Source organism: Pogona vitticeps, chromosome 6 (assembly GCF_051106095.1).
Source record: "Pogona vitticeps strain Pit_001003342236 chromosome 6, PviZW2.1, whole genome shotgun sequence".
NCBI classification, from domain to species: domain Eukaryota; kingdom Metazoa; phylum Chordata; class Lepidosauria; order Squamata; family Agamidae; genus Pogona; species Pogona vitticeps.
Window position 1 is genome coordinate 57,022,907 of NC_135788.1, and position 18,793 is coordinate 57,041,699.

The 18,793-nt window shown below is 40.1% G+C and overlaps 1 protein-coding gene across 2 annotated transcripts in view; it reads right to left on the reverse strand.

Moving 5' to 3' along the window:
- Nucleotides 1-1,209: 1,209 nt before the first annotated feature.
- The window catches only part of CNTNAP2 (contactin associated protein 2), a 2,051,986-nt gene continuing 2,034,402 nt past the window's right edge, over nucleotides 1,210-18,793 (reverse strand). For both annotated transcript variants that reach the window (XM_073002555.2, XM_078377431.1), the window contains 2 exons: nucleotides 11,220-11,288; nucleotides 1,210-6,539 (listed from right to left, as the gene is read on the reverse strand). In XM_073002555.2, coding sequence (XP_072858656.2) covers nucleotides 6,340-6,539; nucleotides 11,220-11,288 — 269 coding nt within the window. In that variant the 3' untranslated portion in view covers nucleotides 1,210-6,339. The remainder of the gene's footprint in view (nucleotides 6,540-11,219; nucleotides 11,289-18,793) is intronic.

The following is an 18,793-nucleotide window of genomic DNA, read 5'->3' on the forward strand; positions in this document are numbered from 1 at the left end:
AGAGAGAAGGAACAGATACTAATAGAGATAAAGCTGGTTAAATAGATAGAGAAGGTGGTAATTATATGGCAAGAGAAAAGTATGTATTGAGACGACCTGATTTACTTGTGTACAATGTTTATCTGAAGAACTTCTGTGATTATTAAATTGGCTTCACTTCAATAAATAAATTATGTTTGCATTCACAATACAAATGTTTTTACAAACTTCATTTATATTGTGGATGGAGGTAATCCACTGGTGGCAGTGAGAGGAAAACATGACTGGAGCCTTTGTGAGGGCACAACACGTAGGTGCCACAAAGGGTGAACGCCACACCCATTTTATCATGTAATCTTCGATCCCTTCATCTTCCATCTTATCAACTATTTATATTAGATCTGCTCCCAAAAGCTTCATCATATCCATGTACTGTCTCCTTCTTTGTCCCATCTGCCATGGCATATGTCCCATTATCTCCATTCTCCTCCCTTTTATAGTAAGTTTCACCATTTCTTGCAGTTTTACTGCTGACATCTCCATAAGAGGGGTTAACAAATTAGCTATCAGCTGAACTGTATCTTCCATTTTTTTCTTCTGAAGAGTTCTGGGATCTAGAAGTAAAATTATCTCCCTCTGTTTGTAGTTTTGGTAAGTTGATTTCATTTTGTTTTGTTTCCTGTCGCAGTTCTTCCAGCTCTGCCTTGGGACCCTCTGTTTTTTTCTCCATCTTCACTGTATATTTCATTTGTGTTTCTAAGTCTTTAATTTGTTCAAATAGCTGATCCATCTCTCCTTTTATCTGTTGTAATCCAATAAATAGCATGTCTTGAATATTCTTTTGCTAGTCTTTGAGAGCTTCTTGTTCCATGATTCAAGCAGTTACTGTCACTTTGCAAGTATTATCTGGATTTCTTTCCAGCAGGTGGTAAACACAATAAATATTCACAAGGGCAGCTAGTGTCTTGGGGCAAATAATATTTACAATTCAGTCTTTCTCTCCAGTCTTCATAATTAGGAATGGTTGGCAGGGAGAAGGGCTTTTTTTCCTTTTAAAATCTTTTCCCAATACTGTTTCTGGCTACTTCAGAGATTTAAATCCATCAACTTTGTAATTCACTAGTTTATGGTTATATTGTCCTGCCAAAGCAAGTCTTATTACAGCAATACAAGCAAAGTCATTTTCTCCCCCTTTCCTTTCCTTTCCTTTCCTTTCCTTTCCTTTCCTTCTTTCTTTCTTTCTTTCTTTCTTTCTTTCTTTCTTTCTTTCTTTCTTTCTTTCTTTCTTTCTTTCTTTCTTTCTTTCTTTCTTTCTTTCAATCAAGCCTCAAATGAAGGGGGGGAGTGCTCACCCGTCTGGCCAGATAAAGATCTAGCCAATTTCTCTGACAGATTGCACCCACTCTCTTCATTATTTAGGTCTTAAGAGTTCCATATGTAAAACAAACAACTTACTTCAAGTTCTGGTCAAGATTATTTTACAAAATCCTCCTGTACTCTGTCAGAGGCATTCACAGCTTTCTGCCAAGATGGCTCCCACTCGATTTCTGCACTCAGATGAAACTTCAAATAGAAGAAAAAACAAGGCTCCCCCCCAGTACTTCTCCCTTCTCAGTCAAATTCTGCTGCTTCAGACTTTACTTCTCCTAGAGAAAGTCCTTCCCACTACAAGATTTTTTGGGGGCGGGTCAAAACCAAGTGGTCTCGGTCAGTTTGAGGAGCCCTCCTGAAACCCGACCAGTCTTGCTGCGATGAAGCCCCACCTCTCATCTGTTTCATCTATTCATGTATCTGTTGTGAATTTGGTTCAGTTATCCTACTCAGAACTTGCCATTCTGGTCCACTGTGTTCCATTCTGGACAGTTTGGGGTAATAAAGGATTAATAAAAAAAGTAATGTTCATTTTGTTTGAGATCTAAAATATAGCTCAGATATTTCCATCACATCCTACTTTTTTGGCATCATTATTTTTTCTTAAGAACTTTCTGTTCTGGCCTGTTCCATACCATTCCAGTGTTTACCTTGTCCTCTTTATAGAATAATAGAATAATGGAATTGGAAGGGACCTATAAGGCCATCATGAAAAGCCCCATCTTCATTAGATCAGTAGATTAGATCTGGTCTGGCAGAGGGAACTGTTATTCAGTCACTGACCTTACTGGTCTCAAGTAATCATTCTAACTATACTTCTTGCTTTGTAGTTGGGAGCATATTGATGTGCCTAAGCACAATTAAAGAAATGCAAAATTCATGATAAAGGGAGGGGCACCCTCCACAGACACTCATGCTTATTGTGCCTGTGCAGATCTTTGCATTAAAAGTCAAAAGGTCTGAATGATTTCTGAGTGGAGTGGGTTGTGGGGTGAGACATATCTGCATTCCCATATAAACATTATCCTTGAGCTTAGACAAACACCTGAAGAGGACTTGATTTACTAAGCTTTATTCACCACCTTGGGGCCGCATTTAACTGAAGATTTCAAAGGATTAAAACATTTAGCCAAAAAATGTTTGGACTTCCACATTTTCCTCCCTGCCTCTAATTTTTACCATCTGGACAACAGTTCTGGAAAAACCAAGAGCCTGCTTATTTTCTGTATTAATAATTGATCCTAATAACATTTACAAAATAAAGGGATTACCCACATTTCAATTTGGATTTTATTTTGTTCCAATAGATCAGCATGCCAATTTCCCCCCTTCTAATTCATTCTGTTTCACTGATGCTATCTGCATTACAGAAAATATTAATGGAGATCTCAGAAGAATCAAGACTTAATTGATATAATAGCTTTTAGAATTAGGAAAAATGACTTTGTCAGCTGAGAAAATTAGTACAAGCATATCATATAATTTACTTTTCCTCATTGAAGAGGATCTTTTCATAGTATATAAAGAAGAACAAAATAAAAACCTCAGTTACAAACTTCAATGACAAATATTCTCACCAGATTGGGAATACAGGAAAGGAATACCAAATCTATTTAAGAGCAAGAAGCTCATCTGATGGTGAAAACGTATATAGAAGGGCAGCATCAGAATTAACCCTCCCTTAGGCATGAAGACAATTACCATTGTCCTAACTGCCATAATGCCACACTTGTTCCTATGAGGTAAATAGGTGATGGTGATGATGGCAGCAGCTAGTGGCAGTAACAGGACCTTCTTCTCCTGTTCATCTCCATTTCCATTGGTGGTGACCACTTTTCAACCAGTTATGTGCATTATGCATGGCTCCAAGTAGAAGAAATGGCAAAAGACTATAGAGATGGAGGTTAAAGGAAGATAAATCACTAACAATGGCCAGCTTACATGGTGAAGAGCCGGAGGCCACCATCTTACCCTGGCTAGTAGTAGGCCCAACCCCGTACAGGGGAATATACAGATTTTTACTTACTTCTGTATGTTCACATCCATTCTTAACCTCTGCCTCTCATGTTTATTAAGCAAGGCACTCTTTGCTCCTTTCTGTATGGCAAAGGAGCAAAGTTGGTTGCTAGGCTCACAGATGGGTTCAAAAAGAGGAAGAAGAAGGCAATGTAATGGCCACTGCTGTCACAAAGGCATTAATGGCTTCCTAAAAGTGAGGAGATATAGTTGTATTCCTCATTATAATTAGTAGGGTGAATGAGAATTTTATGTCTCATAGACAAAATTTCTTCCAACAGTCTATTTCCTATCTCTCCTTCTCTGTTTTCTGTGGATACATTTCCTATTGACATTACCAAAACTCAGGGGAAAGGACACAGACACATGCACAGAGATATGTAGCAATATAGAAGATTACTAAATGAAAGTTTTCTGTCCAGTTCGCAAGGCTTTTGTAATATATAAAGCACTGTAGTCCACAACCGACAGGGGTGGGGGTGGAGGAGAGGATTCAGCTAAAAGAGAATAGTAGTATTTAGTACATTGAGCTAGTTATTTTGGATTTCCAATCAATCATTCTGAATAGATGATGGTTCAAAGCTGAGCATACCAAAAGTGAGCAAATGGATTACATGAATCCAGAGTCTTCACAGGCCTAAAACCTTTTCACAAGAAATAATTATTTCTGTAAAACATAATAAGTGAGAGACAATACATCTTCATTAGACTGAACTCTACAACTTTCTATAAGGCTTCATCAGGTGGAAAATAGTCTTAATCAGCAGTGGGAATTCTTTTAATTAAAGAATCAACAGCCATCAAAGTACTGGATAATCTACTACATGGGAAGGCCTTTTCCTAAGACCAGTCAATAAGAAATTCCTTATGAAGTGATGTATGACGGATACACAATATATATTTAAGCATGATTCATACTCATTTAGCTGTCACAAAACTTAACCAAGAAATGCAAGGAACTTAAGTTGAGTGAAATGGCTAGAGACAGACAACTAAGAACTCACCCTCATTAAATTACAATTCACAGAATTCTTTGGGAAAGTTCTGGTGGTTCAGCCTGCTTGAAACAGACTCAGATTACAGAAGTGGTCTCTGTTATAATTTGATAGACACAGATCCACTAGTAGGGATAGCATTCATATGACAAGAATGCTCAAGTCATTATATTTGGTTGGAGACAGCTTTTTCACACAACCATGGCTTCCAAGGGCCATTATGAATGTAATTGGTCTCTGATCTCTTCACTTAAGAAGTGTGCAAGTCTAAACTGATGTGTATGGGTCTTATCCCTGAAGTATCATTTATTGCCTTATTGCCCTCAAATTGCCTTAACGGTGATAAAAATGTACATTTTAAACAAGCTGTGCACCAGGACTGTGTCATTCTGTAGTTCTTCTTGCACATAGAACTATCCAACCTTCTTTATTAAAAAATGCATCACAAATATCCTTCACAATAAAGTTTTAAAGGGAGAATGAAAGAAGAAAAAGAAGTTAATGTCACGTTTTATATGAATTTTTCTGGATCAGATGTGTTGCCAAAACTGTAGCAATATTGTTGCAGTGGTCTACGTATAGGAAACAGAAGCAAACAAACTGGTAAAATCTGGCTCTAATTCCCTACTATGTGTCTGTATATGTATAACATATGCCAATATGTCACAGGTAGAACAAATGTTGTCCTGCTCTCAGGTTGGCAAATCATAACAGAACTATGTGGAGTGGTCTGATCTGGAAGGGGGAAAAGGTTGCCTATGCTTTAAGATACTTCTTTCTAACAAAGACAAAATGATAGAGGGCTTTTTAAAACATGTTTTATCAGTATATAATATACACAATCATTATCAGGTGTCTATGTTAGATATAGATTTCAAAGGTCTGACACAAGTTGATAAGATATTGAGAACAGGCAAATGTGATTTTCTCTCAAATGCTTGTTATATTCTGGGTTTCTTGCTCTCTGAATATCAGCTGTGTATCAACTTTAAATTAGTTTGACAGTTCTGGTTTACCTACAAAAGAATTCATGGGAATTACACTTTGATAGGAATGTAGAGGATTACCTTTTACCATTAGTGATGTGGGAGCCACTGTAGCTTGGCAGTTTCCTGCATGATTCAGTAATATTGGAAATCCCAAGTCACATGAGAAAGAGTCAAGCATTTTCTCTCCTGGAAAGAAAATCAGTACTGGTGTCTAAATGAGACATAGTATTAGTTCTTCCCCTGTGACCTCAAACAGAAGATGTGACCGGGTCAGGGCACAGCAACTCTCACATCGTGGAATTGTAACACCAGAAGATATATCTCTTAGATTTCTATTTTCCACAGCAGAATGACTGTTGCCAGAACTTGCTGAGCAGAGGAAATATTTTATGTCATTTAAAGTTGTAGTGCAATCATGTAAGCCCAAGCTAAAGCTGCTAAATCACACATTTAAATAACAATTACTGAAATATATTACAGCTATTATAGCTTCTTTTTAAGGGAATTATCTATGTAAGAACTTCTGAGAAGAACTGTCCAGAGCTTTAGAAACCAATTTGCTGTTTTGTGGATAGATAGATTTATGTATATCATAAAGGGCTTTTAAAAAATATATAGAGAGATGTTCCATAATATGTTCCATTATGATAGGTATTTTTGAATATCTCTAGCCACAGACAAAGAAGACAGATGCTCACTGACAAGCATGAACCAATGCTGAATGTCTTAAATTATGCTTTTGGTTTATATGGATATAAGAAGGGGGTAATTTGCTTTAAATCGTTCTATAATTGTTTAAAAACAATTGCTTTCTTTAACTGTTCTGAAATGCTGATGAATTTCTAGTCTTAATGTTTGTCCCTTTCTTCTCCAGTTGTGCGGATCCCCCTTTTTAAAGCTAGATATGCTTAAGAGTTTGTAAAAGAGCTCTCGCTGAAAAGGTCGTCCTAGTCCAACTCCAATTTCCACTTTCAAAACATCCCCCCATTTTAAATAAGCCACTCTTTTTTGCTTTCATCAATAGTTTCTGTAAAATTAGGATCATTGTTCATGATGGCTGCATCAGCACTCTCAGCAGATTCTGCCCCCTTGGCTTCATTGGTGTGGTATGTCCCCTTGTGGCGGAACATGTAGCGAATGAGGAACACCAGGGTGCAAAGGATGGTGAAGATCACAACAGCAATAACACCTGAAAGAGAGAGAGAGAGATAATTTTAGCTAATCTTTTAAAACTATCAAAGGAAAAAAATTCATTCAATTAAATACTGAAGTTAGCCAAGTACAGTCGTTTTTAAATATTACTGTTAGACATAACATAGTTAATATATTCACTTACTGCCAGTCTGTCTCTGTAATCATTTTTATTCTAACTGGGAAATGTTTTTATTGCTGCTGACTTTCATTTGCTTACATTGACTAACAACTATTCAATTGAGACTTTGAATGACATGGTAGAGCAGGGGTTCCCAAACTGTGCACATTGGTGTGCTGTGAACCCTACCAGGGTTGCTGTGGAATCTCTCTTATCACTCCCCCTTCTTTCTCTCCCCCTACCACTTTTTTCCCATTTAGTGCCTACAGCTTCTGAAGGGGTTTATTTTGTAGTTAAAAGAGCATTCATTCAAAGGAGTGATCAAAGCTGAGTAATTATTTAAAGCAGAGATAACACTTGTGGCCTCCATGACTACATTTTTCAAAGTCTCCCCCTCAGGAGAACTAAAAAACCTGCCACCTTATTGTTGTTTTTCTCAATCCAATATAATATTGGACGTGGTGGTGTTGTGGGCTAAACCGCAGAAGCCTGTGCTGCAGGGTCAGAAGATCCGGCAGTCGTAAGATCGAATCCAGGCAACGGAATGAGCACCCGTCACTTGTCCCAGCTCCCGCCAACCTAGCGGTTCGAAAGCATGCAAATGCGAGTAGATAAATAGGGACCACCTCGGTGGCAAGGTAAATAGCATTCCGTGTCTAAATCACACTGGCCATGTGACCACGGAAAGATTGTCTTCGGACAAAACGCTGGCTCTATGGCTTGAAGAGCGGGATGAGCGCCGCCCCCTAGAGTCGGACACGACTGGACAAAAATTGTCAAGGGGAACCTTTACCTTTACCTTAATATAATATTTTGTGTTTTAGACTTAGAGATTTATCCTGAAAATGAGATTTAGCATTCAAGTGAACAGCATTTGATAAGGAGAGGGTGACACTGAGAGGAAGATGGTTACTATTCAGCCTGTAGTCTACAGAGAATTCAAAAACCCAACTAAATAAAAAGGGAAATCAGCACAAAATACACTACTCTACTCCCATGTCCTGATACATAAGTGAATTCTGCACTTTTATCAAGAAGGGGTTTCCATTTAAAATTTCAAGGGCAAGACAGCTCACCATTGGAGTCAAACGGATGTCTCCATAGCCCACCATAGACTCTTTAGAGATTTTGTCATAGCTGAAGGCAAACATCTCATTATGAACTAACCCCCAAAGAGCAGAGGAGAAAAGTGTATTATTCTTACATTAATCCTAAACCCTAATCTTGCATTAAAAACATGCATTATAAGTAACTGAACTCTCACACTGAAAATCAAAGGAAAGGAAGATGCAGAATATTATCAAACATGGAACCTGTTTTATCAATGGTTAGAAGTATGCTGTATAGATTAATTGTAGTTGTACAGTATTAACAAATTATTACAAGCTGACCCTAGATGACATGATGTTAAAGAAACATGGATGGACTTTATAAATAATATTAATAATAAAAAGAAAATTTAAAAAAATGTAACTGAACTTTGGGGAAATTAAACTCTAGGCCTATTATATAATATTCCAAATCCTCCCAGGCCTGCTTTATATCATTCAGAGAGGGGGGAGAAAGGGGGGATTTGGCACTAAAATCAATATAACCAGCCACTATCTTCTCACAGGGGAGTGCCCACCTAACAGATGCTTGAAGAGTTGCTGGTATCAATATTGCCAAGCTAGCCTTAGGTCTACCTTTTCCTTTAGTAGCCTGAGCAGGCATATCACTTACTAAAAACCAATTTAAATAGATTGTTTTGGTGGCCTAGGTTTCTTGTATAAAAATCACATCATGAGCTCTTAAACAGTCCAAAACCTTGGCAGCATTTTGCTTGGACGTCCATCCTGCTATTTTTCCTGAGGCAATTTTAATCTTGTCTTGTGCCTCAACCAAAATTTTCTCTTTGTTCCAAGGGTTGCTATCAGATATCAGAGAGGAAGAGCTCTAACAGGGGGGCATCTTGGTGCAAGGTTTGTCAATCAATCAATCCAGTTCCCCATTCTTATCATGAAAAGCACACCCAGATCCATTTTTTTTGGGGGGGTGTCAATATACTCAGTTTTACATGTTACAACTTGAGGTGTCAGTAGGGGAGCATATTGTTCCTCCTCTTCAAGGTGCAGATACCTTTTTTGCAGGTCATTGGTGTGTTTGAACGAACAGTAAAATGTTATTTTTTAGTGGTAGAGTAGTTTGCCCCAAGCATATTATCATTTTTAATTTGGGTACCAGCTTTCTCAATTTTCTTATTTTGCAGTTGTTTCTGATTACTATTTATCTCAATGTCCCATGCCTGAGATCTTGCATTCTTGCCTGTGGTCTCATAACAGAGAAGACCTTGTAGTGATGAAAGACAATCTGTTATTTCCTGTTGTAACTATAGAGGCTGCACTATGTAGAAGTTCTAAAGCGTCAATTCTTCTGGGTCCAAAACTACTCTTAGCCCATGTATAGTTTGTTGCTGTTGCCACTTTAGACTCTGGCTAGACACAAACACTTTAAAACAGTCTCTAAGGGTCATAGGAAAAAAATCCTTTGTTTAATTGATCTGTTATTTCAAAACATGCTATTTGTAACTTATTTGTAGTGCTTAAATAATTATTTATCTTTGTGATTGGGTTCTTTTGAAAGAGTGGGCGGGCCAGGAGTTCCGGTGGGAAGAACTGACGGCGACGAAGCAACAGGTGCAAACAACGGTTGCTTATTGTCCTTAACTCCAGAAACTCCCAAACCAAATGGATCCAACATTTCTACCTCCGGCAACAACTTATAACTTATAACTTTAACATTTTCAACATTTCCAGTTTCTTTCACATTCTCTTCACTCCAAGGATAGAGCTGATTACTGGGTTCTGCAGCGGCGCGCTCAGAACTACACAAGCTGTCCCACAACATGGGTGCACCATTCGGGAACCCTCCAACCTGGGGAGATAGGGACTGGTACCATAAGGGATCTCCTTCTTCCCTGAACCCAGAATAGGAGATGTTGCTTCCCATTTCCATTTTTCACTCTGTTCACCGACCCCCTTTAGATATTGATCAGGTGGAGTGGGCAATAATCCTCCTCCCATCATCAGATTAGGAAAGTCTTTTACCAGTTCCTATCTCTTTGCTCTCCAGTCTCATCTGTTTGTACACTTCTCTCTCTCCGCTCCTTCTCCCCCCTCTCTTCATGCTCCTCTTTTATATCCTCCCATCCCCACTGTCCTAACTCCTCCCTCGCCTGTCTCTGTTTCTCTTCTGCCAGAAACACTTCCACTGCTTTCGTAACTCCTGTTCCTTCATCGTCCAACTTTATCAACTCCCCTACTGCACAATCTTCATGTTCTTTCTTTGGTTCCTTCGTGGAGGACGGCACACTTCTGTTCTCCTGTTCACAATCTTGTTCACAGTTGTTATCATTTAAATGCAACTTGCTCAATTGTCTCATAAGATTATGACCTGAAACACCATAAACTCCTTCTATCAGACCATCTTAACATCTTCTTTAGTAGCATACTAACAGGAGAAATCTAGCAGTAAAGTCCTAACTAAAAACTAACATATCAGCAGAAAAGCATCGGATTAACTGACACTTTTTCTTATATTTGACAGCATCTAGTGTCAGCATCTATTGGCTGACACTAGCCAGAATCTGATTGGTTACACATGTTCTCTTATGCAGATAACACAGCTTGTTCATTCTTGCTTGGTTGCATACTATTTATATATTGTAACACTGATCAGGATAGTGATTTTATTAATCCTTAATTCTAGCTATTTCTTTAACACTTAAGAAATACAAGTAGTAGTAGTAGTAGTAGTAGTAGTAGTAGTAGTAGTAGTAGTAGTAGTAGTAGTAGTAGTAGTAGTAGTAGGTATTTATTGTGCCATCACTGACCCAATAAGAAATACAATTAGCAAGCAGAAGCTTGTATGTGTGGGTTTGGATATGTGTTTAATTATCTGAATAAATTTTCCTCTTTTACATACTCTTAAGATCTACAAACCTACTCACATACATGTATGCATATTACCCCCTCCACAGAGCTGAAGAAGTACTTTGCCAATATCCTGGAGTGACTCTCTTTTGAAGCCACTTCACAATATTGGCAAATTGATGAGGGTAGTTCACTTCTGGTTCATTTCCAGCAATTGCATATGGTGGAAAGGAACCAAACCAGAGCAATCCTACCTGCACTAAAAAAAGTTGAAGCCACTGACAAGGACCAGAAATATGAAGAAATGGCCATTCTGGGGGTTGGCTAGTTCACTCCAGCAAAGTCATAGTTTGATCACTGCCATGGAGTAACCAGTCCATTCGTGCAGTGGCCAAACAGCAGATAAATGCTTGTGTAGTCAGCCAGCATGTGCAATTTGCTGCTTATTGCTGTTCCAAGAATCATCATTTCTTTCTCAAAGCTTTCTAAAAGTATTGGCCCAATATATTTGAAATCCCCATTCTCTTTGGTAGGTTAGCCTTGAAAATTAAAATCTGAATCAAATTGCATATGTATTAAAGAAATTTGAATGCACGGTAATTTGTTAATGTATAAATATAAATCCATACCTCTGCAGTGTTCTTACCTCCAATAATTGCGGAATTCCTGTTAACACCATTTCCTATCACTTGACCATTGTAAGGAAGATCAGCACCTTTTGTATGAAGAAAAGCATGATTTTAATTTAGAAAGAAAACATACCAGCTCTCAGTTTTAGACTCCAATTGTACACTCATAAATACATCAGTCCTTGTGTTTTTTAAGCCAACAAGGTCAGTACAGACATTTTCTTTGCCTTATATATCCCAGTTAAATTGAATATTCCAGAGGCACCTTAGCATTGCTAATATTTATCTGGAACAAAATATAAGAAATTATCAGAAATTATGAAATTTTATCTAGTGCCAATTCCCTACTACTGTGTAGTTTGCCAATTGGCAATACAACATAAATTGGTGGAAGAACCCGGTTTTTTAAAGCATTGCCTATGAGGAGATTCTTCATTAAAACCTCAGTTCCCTTGTAAACTGAGAGTAAGCCTGTAGGTCTGATGATAAAACCGTCATCTTAAATCTCCACTCTAGAATTCCTCTTTTGCTACAATGTATTCAAATCCAGGTCAAACAGTAATTTTAGACTCTGGATTTCATGTATATTACTTTAAATGTGAGGCACTTCACTAACATTTTTTGCCTATACCATACATCCCCGTTCCATGCTTTACATGAGGCACCCCCAGTTTTCTGGGACATGGGGCAGCATTAGAGCGCCCAATGCCTAAAGAGGGCTACATGTTAAATCAACATGTAACAAAACTATTAACCTACAAATCAGGGGTCAATGAATTTTTTTTAACTTGAATAAAATATACCATGAACTCCTAATGAGCAATGTCTGCCCGTACCATGTTGGTCCATGTAATGTCCTTGAATCTCTTTCAACTGTAACGGGTTCTGTCTGCATTTAGTTAACAGCTGTCTCGGCTGGTGTGAGCTGATAAGTAACAAATATGCAGGGATGGAACTCAAGTTGCAGCACTCACTGTCAAGTCAGACTTAAGTTGCACAGGTGACTCAACTCAGATTTGACTTGGGCTTGTTTTTAAATTACTGAACTCGTGACTCGGAACCCACCTACCCTCTCCCTTTTATTCTGTGGAAAAAGCTTGTTTTTTGTAGGGACTCAAACTTGGGACTCGGAACTTGATACCAAAGAATTGGAGTTGACCTTGAGAGTCAGAACCAAAGAATTGCCAACATCCCCACAAAAGCTTTCCAAAAGGCAAGGAAAAGCCTTTGTATATCTGATTGGAGCAACAACAGGCTACAGGTACCATGGTAGTCTGGATATCAATATCACTGTAGCGGAATCCAAAAAGGTGATGTCATTCCTGCCTGTCCATCACAGCAAAAAGGGGGAGGAGCCAAGGATAGAGCACGAGGGGCGGAGTTAGAATGACAGTTAGAGGGAGTTGAAGAGACAGGGACAGTTGGAGTTAGGCGGAGGTAGAAAGAGTCAGGGACCAGAAGATGTATAGAGAGTGTTAGGGTTTAGCAATAAATCAAAGGGGTTTAGGAAAGGAAATTAAAAGTAAAACACATTGAACCAGCAGGAATGAACGTATAAGCATAGCAAGAGAGATATAAAATTGATAGTAAAGTGATTGACTGCATGATCCTAAAAGTATTAACACCTGAACCAACTCATATATGTTTTTCCTGTTGAATAATAATGAAAGAATACTTAATCATAAACCCTGATTCCTAAAGTATATGACCTTTTGGGGGTGGCAACTCCTGTGTGGGACTGGAAGTAGTATTAGAGAATACCTGGTGGCAGCGAAAAGGGCGTATGTTCCTTTGTGAGGCCCAAAGAAATAGGGGCAACAAAGAGTTGATCGCCACAATCGCATACACTTTTAATGATCTCTTCTCGAGCAGGCTCATATCCCATTCTGTGGAGGTAGGCTGGGGAGTAACTGAGCTTTGATATAATTGTAATAATCTTAGCTACCTGAGTCCTTTCCCATTTTTTCATATGCCGATGAGACCAGGAATGAGGCCATATGGTACACTATCTTGAGCCAAAACAGCATAGCTGCTTTCTTAGCAAGAGTACCCATGGAGTAGCATGATGGACTATGACTGTGGAAGTAGATTTTGATACCCCTAGTGATCTGGTTAAAAATGGCATTGGATAGATTCCAATTTTGTAATATTTTTAAAAGCCCATACTGGGGTTCAACAGAGAATCTGAGGAAGCAGTTTGTCTTTGTACAATTGTATTAGTGATGCCACCATTTTTCTGCTTGGTCCAGAAGAAAAACAGTACATAGCACTTGGGGATGCCTCAGCTGACAGAGCTACAGATTCTAAGTGACCTGACCATGTGCCTGAACTTTTAAATGTTACTCCAGGGTATTTATATGTATTTGTCTGTTCAAGCAGTTTCCTGTTCAGCTACCATCTGTATTTCTTTCTCCTTTTCCCAAAAAATAAAAATTTGGTTTTGCTGTCATTTACCTGGAGATGTTCCTTGACAAAATAAGCAACATCCCCACCTGAGTATACAACAGGAGAATAGAATCATCAGCATACAGAAGTACTGATATATTGCTGTCCTTTAGATGGGGTGGGAAAAACTTGGGGCTAGACAGGATACTACATTGCTTATGTATAAATTAAATAGAAGGGGGGCTAATTAACACCCCTGATGCACTTCCTTATTTACAGGGATTGGGTTTGAAAGTTTGCCATCAGAGATGCCTCTTACCTTTAGGGTGACATTCTCATAGAGTCCTTGGATTCTCTTAAGCAACCTAACATCTATATTCAAGGATTCTAATTTGCTCCAAATATGGAGCTGAAATATGAAATCAAAGGTGCCAAAATTTACACCTTCAGTTACTTTCAAGAGCATGTGCCAATTTAGCCCACTATATATACTTACTTTAGATACCAAATACTGTTTGTTTGTTTTTTAGATTAGGCATCTTTCAGTCTTGAGAGACTATGGTAACGTGCTCTGTATGGAGGACTTGGAACAACATCTAGTGTGGCTAAGAAGGCCAGTTCGAGAGTGACAGTCCCTTCCACAATGAAGACTGTAGCGTTCACCCTTTGTTATGCAAAATAGCTCATGTATTATTCATGTACTGGGCAAATGTGGTGGAGAGGTGGAGCCGAGAGAGAGGTTAAAAAGTGGAGCCTGAGAGGAGGAGTTAGTCAGTTAAGAGTCAGTCAAGAGTCAGTCAGGAGAGAGAGACTGAGTTAGTCAAGAGGCAGAGGCAGAAGAGATAGAGATTGAGTTAGAGCTGGTTAAGATAAATAGATAGAGAAGGTGGTAATTAATTATATGGCAAGATGAAAGTATGTATAGAGAGACCTGTGAATGATTTGCTTGTGTATAATGAACATCTGAAGAACATCTGTGATTATTATTAACTTTGCTACACTTCAATACATAAGTTCTCTTTGCATTTACCAGACAAGTGTTTGGACAAACGACTTTTAGATTGTGGATAGAGGAAAACAAAGACTAGAACCTTTGTGAGGGCACAAAAAAGTAGGTGCTTCATAGAGGTCAATGTCACAAAGACAAATACAATCTGTCCCCTGTCAAGCTCCCTGATTTTGCTGCTTTCGGGACTGCCTCTTTGCCTTGGACTGCTGGACAAGGGTCTCTTCAAATTGGGAGAGGCTGTGATGCACCACCTGCCTCCAGGCTGAATGCTCAGATGTCAGGGTTTCCTATCTGTTGAGGTCCATTCCTAAGGCCTTCAGATCCGGCTTGCATATATCCTTGTATCACAGCTGTAGTGTTCCTCTGACGCCATTTCCTTGCACTAATTCTCCATACAGGAGATCTTCTGGAATCCGACCATCAGCCATTCTCACATGCCCAAGCCAATGTAGACGTCGCTGTTTCAGCAATGTATACAGTGGTGCCTCGCATAGCGACGTTAATCGTTGCAGCAAAAATCGCTGCTAAGCGATTTCGTCGCTATGCGATTTAAAAAAGACCATAGGAATGCATTGAAACCCCTTCAATGCATTCCTATGGGCTTAAAACTGACCTTTAAGCGAAGATCCTCCATACGGTGGCCATTTTCACTGCCTGGTAAGTGAGGAATCCGTCCCTAAACACAGCGGGCGGCCATTTTTTTTACCCGGTGGCCATTTTGGAACTGACAATCAGGTGTTTTAAAAACGTTGCTTTGCGATGATCGGTAAGCGAAACAGGGAACCGATCATCGCAAAGCAAAAAACCCCATTCAGACCATCGCAAAGTGATTGCAAAAGCGATCGCAAAATCTTCATCGCTATGCAATTTCGTCGTTAAACGGGGCACCCGTTAAGCGAGGCACCATTGTACATGCTAAAAATTCCAGCTCATTCTAGGACTAATCTATTTGGAACTTTGCCAAGTGATACCAAAATGCTTTGGAGACAACGCATATGGAATGTATTTGGCTTCCTCTCCTGACATGCACAAAGGGTCCAGGACTCACTGCTGTATAGGAGTGTGCTCAGGTCACAGGCTCTATAGACCTAGATCTTGGTATATGCCGTCAGCTTTTTACTGAGGCATACTCTATTTATGAGTCTAGAGAACATGGTAGCTGCTTTGCCAATGCATTTATCCAGCTTGACATCTAGGGAGAGAGTGTGAGAGATCGTTGAGCCATGGTACACAAAGTCATGAACAACCTCCAATTCTTGTGTGGAGATGGTAATAGAGGGAGATGAGTCCACACCCTGGCCCATGACTTGTGTTTTCTTCAGGCTGATTGTTAGTACAAAGTCTTGGCAGGCCTTGCTAAAATGATTCATGAGCTGTTGGAAGTCTTCAGCAGAGTGGGCAACAATAGCTGCCTCATCGGCAACAGGGACGTCCCACATGCACTTCAGCTGGACTTTGGTCTTTGCTCTCAATCTAGAGAAATTAAAGAGCTCTCCATCTGATCTAGTCCAAAAATAGACACCTTCTGTTGCAGTTCCAAAGGTGTGCTTCAGCATGACAGCAAAAAAGATCCCAAAAAGGGGTTGGTGTGAGGACACAGGCCTGTTTCACTCGGCTTCGAATGTCAAAGGGATCTGATGTTGAGACATCAAAAACTACAGTGCCCTTCATTCCCTTATGAAAGGACCTGATGATGTTAAAGAGTTGAGGTGGACATCCAGTCTTGGGAAGTATTTTAAGAAGGCCATCCCTGCTAACCAAATCAAAGGCCTTTGTAAGATCTATGAAGGCCACAAAGAGTGGCTGTCATTGTTCCCTACTGTCTGAGGGAGAATACCATGTCAGTGGTGGATGTATTAGCTCAAAATCCACACTGTGATTCTGGGTAGACTCTGTCTGCAAGCACCAGAGTCTCTTCAGTACAACACGAGCAAGCAGCTTCCCTACAACGCTGAGAAGAAAGATGCCATGGTAGTTATTGCAGTCGTCCCATCTCTTTTGTTCTTATACAATGTGACAATGTTTGCATCCTTCACATCCTGTGGTACTCCGCCTTCCCTCCAACAAAGACGAAAGACTTCATACAGTTCATTGGTGATGATCTCTTTACAGCACTTCAGCACTTCAACAGGGATGTTATCCTTTCCAGGTGCCTTGCCGGAGGTGAGGGAATCCAAGGCCGCTTTTATTTCTGCTAAAGTTGGTTTGCTGTCCAACTCTTCCAAGACAGGCAGGCACTCAATGTTATTTAATGCTTCTTCGGTAACTACTTTCTCTCTGGAATATAGCTCAGAGTAATGCTGCACCCAGCGGTCCATCTGTTGTACTCAGTCCTGGATGATCATGCCTGTAGAAGTCTTCAAGGGAGCAGATTTCTTCTGTATTGGACCTAAAGCCTGCTTGATACTGTCATACATTCCTTTGATGTTACCTGTGTCCACTGCTTTCTGTATCTGAGAGCAGAGCTGAAGCCAATAATCATTGGAACATCTCCTGGCAGCCTGTTGGACTTGACTACGAGCAGCTTGAAAAGCTTGCAAGTTGTACTCGCTAGGACAGGCTTTGTATGCTGCTAGAGCTCTCCTCTTATCCTCGATGGCTGGCATGAACTCCTCTGAATTGGCTTCAAACCAGTCAGCCATCTTTTTGGAAAATTATTCTTAAAACTCCTTAAGAATTGTCTTTAGAACAGCAAGTCTGCTGAGCCTGCTTCCAGAGAGATTGTGAGGCCACAGAATGCTACAGAGTCCTATCTGCCTGAGCTTTGATAGATCTGGCAACTACAAAGCTCATGTGTGTGTTCTTGCTGAACTTAATTAAGTGCAAGCAATCATTGTTTGAGAATAGACTTGTGAGAAGGGATCTGTAACACTTCCTGGCTGAAGTCATCTGGACTCTACCCAGCTGTAAAGGAGATTCAGACTCTCTAATTGCTCTCTATCCACCAACCAAGCACTCCCCAACAGGAGGCTGGGTCATGACAGTGATCAGCACCAACTCTAGCATTAAAGTCTCTGAGAATGAACAGCAGCTCTCCCTCAGGGAGATCGTCATAGAATTTGTCTTTCCCTTCTGTTGTGGACAATAGTGTTGGTGCATATGTACTAATGAGAGTGACCAGTCCCACTGATGAGTGGAGCTGCAGAGACAGGATTCTTTCACTCCCCACAATAGGTGGAACAATGCATCTCAGAAAAGTATTTCTGACTGCAAAGCCAACACCATATTCCCTGGTCTCGTTCAATGGTTTTCCCTGCCAGAAGAATGAGAGGTTTTCTTCTTTGACAAATCCCGAGTCTGGCAATCTTGTCTCTTGCAGGGCAACAATGTCCATCCGCAGTCTACTCAGTTCCATGTCAATGACAGCTGTCTTGCACATGTTGTCTATTTCCTGGAGGTTGTCAGAAAAGCCATCATCAGAAAAGCCAAGGGTCATTGTCCGAACATTCCAGGTGCCCAACTTTAGGGCAGAAGTTTTCTTATGATTGTTCCATGGTGCAGGGTTATCGATCTGCTTGTTGGCTTTCACCCTAAACCCCATGCACCCCATGAGGTTAACAGACCGTGGTGAGGTAGCACCTTACTGGCTGGGGACTGCCCAGCTTAAGGTGGGCAATAGCTACCTAGTGAGGTGCAATGACCTTCCCACCATCAGAAGTAGCCCCTGGCATCATGCTCCATGCCAATTGAGCAAAGACTTATAACCGGTAACTGCTACTTCCTATGTTGTTTTGACGCTGTATGCAAAGCTGGAGTTTCCTCTCCAGAGCACAAAGCCTGGGTAAAATAATATGGAGGATAGGCTGTTATCCAAGCAGCAAATCCTCCCTCTCCACATCGCTGAAATAGTCCAATGGAAAGGCAAGAGCCAATACAACTGGTTCCAGCAATGTCGCAGGAGTTGGCAGAATGACACGAACTGCCTCCGGGACTCCGGCTCTGGATTTTGCCTCGAGGTTAACTCCTGAAGCCTTTTCCATCAGTGGATATAGCCACAAGGCAGTGGAGATTTGAAATCGGAGTTTTCCTTCTCCTGGATGGGCTGCCTTCCAAGGCTGATGAGCCCCACCTACCCAGCCTGTTCTCTAATAGTGCGGAAGTATGATCTGACCCTTAAAACTTTCCTACCCCGAGGTGTATGCAATGCTAATTGACTTTTGTATTTATCAGATTAGGGTCAAAAATAGAATCAGAGAA